The 8,166-nt window shown below is 42.2% G+C and overlaps 1 protein-coding gene across 2 annotated transcripts in view; it reads left to right on the top strand.

Moving 5' to 3' along the window:
• Positions 1-7,303, top strand: part of MAN1C1 (mannosidase alpha class 1C member 1) — a 45,221-nt gene extending 37,918 nt beyond the window's left edge. For both annotated transcript variants that reach the window (XM_083810142.1, XM_083810143.1), the window contains 5 exons: positions 2,292-2,407; positions 2,557-2,776; positions 4,755-4,927; positions 5,741-5,856; positions 6,495-7,303. In XM_083810142.1, coding sequence (XP_083666268.1) covers positions 2,292-2,407; positions 2,557-2,776; positions 4,755-4,927; positions 5,741-5,856; positions 6,495-6,618 — 749 coding nt within the window. In that variant the 3' untranslated portion in view covers positions 6,619-7,303. The remainder of the gene's footprint in view (positions 1-2,291; positions 2,408-2,556; positions 2,777-4,754; positions 4,928-5,740; positions 5,857-6,494) is intronic.
• The last annotated feature ends 863 nt before the right edge of the window (positions 7,304-8,166 follow it).

Genomic DNA, 8,166 nt, shown 5'->3' on the forward strand with positions numbered 1-8,166 from the left:
CTTTGGTGCCATGAAGAAAGAAAATAGGCTTCTATGTTTGTCCCATTAATTGATCTTCTATGTTATCCCAATTCCTTTGTGAGCAGCTCAGCTTCCCCTCCACATTTGTCTCTGCAGAGTTGTTGCAATATGTTCCACTGGAAAAATTAATCTTCCATCCGTGACCACACCCCTGAGATGGTACTTCCTTTATGTTATTCCCAGCTGGTAGCCATACTGCACGTTTTCCCAGACACAGGCATTAATTCTGCCTGTTCATTGGTGCTCAGAGAAGTGTATGTCTCTTAGATCTGCTGTTGCCATAACTGCTCATTAGTGAATCTTTGGGAAACTGAAGAGCTGTGCTCTTAATTCAGATGGCTAAAATAGTCAGCTTGATAGTAACCATTAATCTCTTCTGCCAATAATTCTATTTATGGCTCCAAATTTGACTTCATTGTACTGACCTGCTCCCATCCCTTGCTGACCTAGAGAGGGGCCTATTGTTGGTGCTCAGAGCTTATTGAAAGCAGTCTCTGATTACTTGTTCTGGGATAGAGTGATTTATGCAAAAGGACTAGAGATGTTCTCTCTCCTAGGCTTTCACATCGTGAGGACAACTCATGGCATAGAATCCTATGGCAGTTGTTCATAATGTAATGGTTGTGATCTGAATCTGTATTCCATTTAGGGAAAAGCCTCATCAGCCTCTTCTGCACCTCCAGTACTACTGCTGCAAAATAGATTAGGAAGGACCAAAGAACGAAGGCAGCTGCTGCCTGCTACAGAGATGTTCCTTGTAGGTGCCAGGCTCTCATTTTCTCTCTTTTCATTAAAGCTCTTTGCAGGAAGATGTTTTTCTTGGAATTACTATGATTTTCTTAAAAGGTATATCTTTGACCTGGGTGAATGAGCAGGTCTTCTAAATGAAGAGGCAGTGCTGTACCTCTTCTAAGTGTAGTTGTTACCTTTAGAAAATTAAAGCATGGTCCCCCGCTGAAATAAAAGATTCGTTTATGCAAAGTACTTAGGAGGCAAATGCTGGCAAAGCTGTTGCCATATGGAAAGCAATTACATACCAGAGCTCCTGCTTTGGTGACGTTATGAATGGCACGCTTAAGATCACAGACCTTCTCTTTAGAGACAGGCTGTGCAGCTGTTGTTTGTAAATAGTCTGTCCTCTTTTTTTTCCCCCTGAATTCATGTGTCTAATCTCACTGTTTTGCCCTGGATTGTTCCGTAGATCAGTAAGACATACTGTACAGGCATATTTGCTCTTATGATTAGGAAAATACATGGCTGTTGATCTCTCCTGTTGGTAGGACTTAGCATTTAGAATAAGCCTGAGGACATTATATATGTACAATGAAAGGGAAAATAAAAATCTGAAGAGGTAACTCCAAAAACAACGCCACATCTGCTTACATTTAAAATGGGGAAGTGTACAGACACAGAAGTGAACACTGTTAATTAACAGAGACTCTTCAGACCGTGGTCGGTAATTTGACTTGTTCTTCTAAAAGGGGGAGTTCTTCACTGCTTCAAGGAATTAATATTACTTTTTCCACCGTGGTAAGGCTTAAATATATAAATCCAACCAGCAGTTCTCCCCCAGCAGAAACCTGCAGCTGTCCTGCCCATTTCACAATTAATTTGTTAACATCCTCTCTGGTAAGGTCATAGCATTGCATACTCTGAATAGGTAGCCTTGAAAATCTGATCTCTCCAGAATAAAATATTCAGTGACCATCCTTGCACCTGACACTGTCATTTTAATACACCAACAACCTCAGCCTTCCCCATGGCAGGGCGTCCCACAGTGAGCCAGGACTACAAATGACGGAATCTAGAGGTCTCTATGGCAGCCCCTTGCTGGCAGCTGTGTCTGATCCAACATGCATTCTCCCTTTCCTGAGGCAGGGAGGCAGCACCCAGCAGCTTCATATAGACAGAGATCTATCAATACCTGCTGTTGCATTTGGTTTATGAGGCAGGGATTTATGATGATTGCTTCACAAAGCAGGAAGAATCCTCAAGTTGCAGTATAAATAAGTGTTGCAAAATGAGACATCTGAATAGTTCTTTTGAACTTGTAAAATGCTTTGTAAAATGACAGAACATTTTTCTTCTGATTGCACTTTCTACCTTTCTTCGTTTCTGGAAAAGTAATGCAGCAAGCTCTCCCCTGGAAACCGGAAAGGAAGAGGAAAGAACAAAGACATCAAAAAGGACACAGTTGTTTGCTCTTTGTAACGCAACTGCTCATTGTATATCATGAACCTGAGTTCTTTTTTTTGGCTTTCCCACTGTAGACCATGTCTCTATTGGAGGGCTCGGAGACAGCTTTTATGAATATCTCATCAAATCTTGGCTGATGTCAGACAAGAAAGACTCTGAAGCTAAAAAGATGTATGATGATGCATTAGAGGTAAGGAGCAGGTTGGTACTCCATATTTTTGGTTAGGAACATTGTTCATCAGAGTATTTCAGGCAAAAGTGTTATAGATCTTTGAGTCTAATATTCACTCCTCACCCTGTCCACTAAGTATCCTGAGATCCTGCTTTTCATCCCTGTAGGCAATAGAAAAACATTTGGTCAGAAGGTCTGCTGGAGGATTGACGTACATTGCTGAATGGAGGGGAGGCATCCTGGATCACAAAATGGGCCACTTGGCTTGCTTCTCTGGGGGCATGATAGCACTTGGAGCTGAACACGCCAGTGAAGAGAGGAAGCAACATTACATGGATCTTGCTGCAGAAATAACAAACACTTGTCATGAGTCTTATGCACGTTCAGGTAAACCTGTGGGCTGCCTAGAAAACACGAGGAAGGGAGAGTCTGCAGCCTAACGGACTCAGTGTTTGTGTGGCAGAGGATTGCAGCAGGGTGTTTTGTGCTCCAGCAGTATCTTCATTTCATCAGTCTATATGATTTTCAATTGTCTTTTCCAGGATATCTAAAAGAGAAGGCAGTATGTTTTACATGGCAGACAGCTGGAACAGCGGGACAGACGGATATAAGCTCCTGTGAACCCAGAGCTGAATCCTAGTCCTGCCTCTCAGCCACAGAATAAGCCTTCTCCCAACAAGACTATAGTTTGATTCTGTCCTTTCACATCCTTATGCAGACAAAAGTAGGAATTTAACAGTGATTAATTGCAGGATGCCCACTATATGGAGCAGAGCAGCTGAGAAGACCAACAGGAGAGTGTTGGAGACCTGCAGCTGCTGAAAACTGAAACAAACTGAAAAAATGAAGTTTCTCAGCCTCTTCCGGCTGGCTAAGTCTTTCAGTTTCACAAGTCCAGTGCAATGTGTTTCAACCACACAGTGTGTTTATCAGTCAGTATTTCGGGAGGGCAGTGACTGGTGATGAATGAGACTGGGCTACTTCTCTACCTGCAGGGCTTTCAGCAAGATAAGCTAGCTTTGCACTCTTCTTTCTTTGAAGGCATCTCTATAGCTGTTCTGAGCCTGCAGGCAGCAAAGCAGTAGTCAGCGTTCCAGGACCTTTCCAAACACATCTGTGCTAGTTGTTGTTCCCAAAGATTGTTTCACCACATCAGCAAGCCCATATTGGCAGCTGAGATCCCGCATGTTTGCCTATTAAACTTCAGGTTAACCAGAAATGATATTTGCAAATAACCCCCCCCATCCCTTCAGCACTTGGAGAAATAAAGGAAAGCAACCAAACTAAAAACCCTCTGGCTGTGAGTGCCTAGAGCCAATTTTCACCTACAACAGTATCCATCAGCATAGAAAGGACAGTAGCAAGCCTGCCCACACTAATTATAGTGCTGCCATTTCAACAAGCTCATTGTTTGCAGAGAGTGTCTGTGCACTGGCTCTCAGCAAACAGCACAGTTAGCAAACACTGTTAGATCCACATGTAGACAGGTGGGCCCAGGGAAGGTGTGCAAAATATTTAGAAAATATTTAGAACAATAAAATGACTGCCTGAAACATGGCCTTGTGGTAAACACGTGTAGCAAGAGAAACCTGATGTGGCATGATCATAAGCAACCTCCTCTTCCGTGTCTTTCAAATAAGGAGAGAGTTGGTCTTGTAAGTGGGATCTGAATGCTAGCTGTTCTTTGCAAGAGACTGAGAGCCTCACATAAGGGACACTCAAAAAGACCAAGGTACTTGAATGTTTTATTCATAAAAATGTAGTGAAGTGGATTAAGCTGTCCCTTGCTACCTGATGTCCTCTTTTTGAGGCTGCTAGTGGACCAGAAGGAAAGGCAGAGGAAGTGGTTGCAGGTCCCATGGTACCTTTTCTTACAGCCTCCCTTCCCCAGTACAGTTGAAATGGCTCAGTCTGCTGGGTCCCAAGCTCTTCAGTGAAGAGCTCTGCTATCAAAATCAAGTGTGGTGCAGTTCTTAAGACAATATCCCAGCCCAGCAAAAAATCTAGGATGTGGGGGAGATTTGTACCTGCTCCACACTCACATCTGGTCCAAGCCTTTTGTTTTGTCAGTTGTATTCACCCTCAGAAACACTTTATCCTCAGCTAGGTAGTACCCAGGCATACCACAGAATGAGCGGTAACTTTGAATGGGTAGTGAGCATAGCTCATGTGTTCTATGGAGTTGCCACTATTTTGACAGTAGCTGTGAGGTTGATATGATACACAGGCATGACTGATCTGCTCTTCTGATCTCACACAAGCCTTAGTCAAATGTCTGCATCCTGAACACCATAAAAGCACCTGGACAAACTGTTTACCTGTTTTCTCATCAAACTGCTCATTATAAATGTGTGATTTTGTCTAGATACCAAACTTGGCCCTGAAGCCTTTCGCTTTGACACTGGAACTGAAGCCATGGCAACCAGACTCAGCGAGCGCTACTATATCCTTCGCCCAGAAGTGGTAGAAAGCTACATGTACATGTGGCGACTGACACATGATCTCAAGTACAGGCAGTGGGGCTGGGAGGTTGTGAAGGTATGGTTGCAAAAATCACAGTAATAATTCTTACAGGCTGCTGAATTCTTACAAGAATCTTTCCTTTAGTCAAGAAAAAGACCAGAAATGATTTAAATCATTAAGATGCTAAGACTCATTAGTAATGGGACAGGAATATACAAAATCGCTTAATTTAGTATGGCTTATCTGCTTATCGTAGTGAATGTTTTCTTTGCCCTTTGGGCTATGCTAAAATCAAACAATCAATCAAAACAGTGGAAGTTTATGGAAAGGAGTGTTTCAGTCAGCAAAACCTGCTGTTAATGTAACAGCCCTTTGCTAAAGGAGTGAACCTTGTATTTGAAATACCTGCACTACTCTGAATCATTGGTTTGGAGTTCGCCAGGGAAAATCAGCAAACTTGGCTTTGCCTTATTTTCCCACTACCACTTCCCGGCCAGAAAGTCCCTCACCTCTTCCAAGCTCTTGCAATAGCTAGTTGACTGCTGTCCTGCATCCTAGCTGGGACTACATTCAGTGGCAGAACTGTCATTCATCTAGTGCCCTGGAAAAGAGGCTCTGCAAACAGCTAGAGTTGCCACTTGAGATCTGTCTTTGCTATACGTGTAATGTCAAGGTCAATCAATGAACCATCTGAGGAGGTTTATGTTTGTCTTGCTATTTCATTAGAACTAACTTTATTCCTGGAGACTGGAGTAAGCACCAGTGAGAGACAGAAGCTACTATAAACTTGGAATTTGATTTATAAAGCTGACTTGCAATGCGATTGACAATGATTAATGAGTTACTCCATGCTATTGTGCATTACTGAGATTTCTTTTCCTTTCTCAGGCCCTGGAAAAACACTGTAGAGTAGAAGCTGGTTTTTCTGGCATCCGAGATGTTTACACCACAGTCCCAACCCATGACAACATGCAGCAGAGTTTTTTCCTTGCAGAGACTCTGAAGTAAGTCTGGTATCACAGAGGCCTTTCAGAGTAGCATAATTCCTGCAAGATCAACACTTTTGTCTGCGTGATAAGTCTCTATTGAGAAAAGCCTTTTATCCTCTGTGGGGAAAATTGGGAAAGGATGTGGAAGCTTTGGTAACTTCCTTCTGTAGAACCGTTGCTGCCATAGGCTGTCTCCAGGTTTCTGCTCATGTGCTGGGTTTAAAAGACTCTTCTGTGATCCACAGTCACTCTAGATAAGTGGGAGGCTTATTTAGCTCTGATCGTTTAAGTGATAGCTGTCCCCTCTGCCAGGTTAATGCCCTGCACAAAGAGGAGGCATGACTATGATTTGAATTTGCTGCCCCTTGGGGTAGATTTTCTTTTGCTAGTAGCTAGAGCTAATGTGGAGTGGCTGAGCACAGATGCTCATCCCATTTTGCTGCACTTGCCCCAGGGGTGGTAACTTTCAGCAAGAGAGTGAGGCAGGCAGGCAAGAAACCTGTCACCATAAACCATGGCAGCTGAGGCCAGTGGTGGCCCCATCACAGTCCTGCTTGCAGTGCTTTCTTGTACATGCTTGGAGTCCCACTTGGGCTTCTTTAATCTCCCTTTTGTCCGTCTTCTTCCCTCCCACCCTTGCCTTATGGCTCCAGGTACCTCTATCTTCTGTTCTGTGAAGATGATGTGCTGTCCCTGGACGACTGGGTGTTCAACACAGAGGCTCACCCCCTGCCAGTCAACCACACAAACTTTAAAACTAAAGCAAGTGTGCAGTAGTGAGGCCATTGCCCAGCACCCTGCTTCTACAGCATCGGCAGGTTACTGCATTTCCTTTCCATTAAAGGAATTTGTGTTGTTCCTAAAATGTTATTTTGGGACACTAGTCCAATTCCGGACAGTATTATATTGGGAAGTCGAAACCGTGACATAAGCACCTTATTTTCCTCTGTGAGGAGCTCTATTAGCCTGATAATGAGATGTTTATTCTGGGCCATACTGTACACAGTTCATAGACATTCCTTTATACAGAGAATTTATATGAAATCCACAGACTTTGCTTTATAGTGGCCAAAGGACCTGAAGTTTGCCATAAAATAGACTTCCCCACAACACACACACCCCTCCTTTCATTTTTCTTTTTCATTTTTTCCTTTTATATACCGTTGGATTTATCACCTTTCTAATTAACAGTTTTCAATATACTGTGCTTTCTAGATGGTGTCAAAATTGTAACTAAATCAAAACCTGTCAGTAAATTTCTTGATCCTAATGTATTTTTATATATTTTTTCTGTGCTCTTAAAACACATTTATCACACATCATATCTCATTTAACTTTCCCTTAGTGTTTTTGTGTTTTTCTACTTTTATTTGGAACTAAATGTTATGAGTCACTTGTAATACTTTCACTGCTGTAATAGTCAAATCTGTGAAAGAGAATAAAAGTCTTGTAAAATAAAAAGCATTTATGGGTTGATCCTGCTTTAAAGCCATCTGTGAAAGACCTGTTACGTCCTGCTTGGAATAACTAGGTGACAATACTGGATTATTTCAGGAATATTTCACAATGTATGTTGATTTCCAGCATAATCTACTTGTATGGACAGCAATTCCCACCTGCACCAGCTCTTTTAAATCATTTGTTCACTGTCCGGTATAGATTAGCAGGAGTACTACTAAATGTCTTATTTTCTAGCAAAAAATAAATAATCCCCAGATAAGTTTGCTCTTTCATATACATTGCTTCCAGAATAAAGTAACAGGAGAAAAAGAAAGGAAAAAGATGAAGCCAGATTCTTCCATGTGTCCTGGTACTGAATTAGCTTTTTACCCTGTGTGTCCTTGGTACGTGACTTTAGGCAGGATAACTGTGCAGCGATGTTCATACACCACTCTTGTTCTGACCCTGGTAGTTGTGGAGTACTTGCTTAGCAGTACTGCTTAGCAGTTCTTGCAACTGGGGATAGATCTTGGGTTGTTGCTCCCACCAGCCTTTTTTCTGGTCATTGCAAAGCTGCATGGTCTTTGGTAATAGAATATTTTTCTCCATTCTTGTGACACTCTTGATAATTGGTTCAGTCAGCACTTAGGGAAGAAGAAGTTGCTTGAAGCAAGTTGTGGGAACAAAAAATGTGTTCCTAAATTCATGCCTGTGTAATTCCCAAAGAGAAATAAGGTTGTCAGGTATGGACTTAGCATTATTCAAGGAATAAAGATAGGGGATGGTATGCTTAGCATAGAGGAATGGTTATTGGTAAATAAACATTTTGAGAATGAGTTGTCTTATCTGAGAGATTTGGGTACTGGGAGGTCAGCTTAGCCCACA

The sequence above is a fragment of the Anser anser genome (genome assembly GCF_964211835.1).
Source record: "Anser anser genome assembly, chromosome: 24".
NCBI lineage: Eukaryota > Metazoa > Chordata > Aves > Anseriformes > Anatidae > Anser > Anser anser.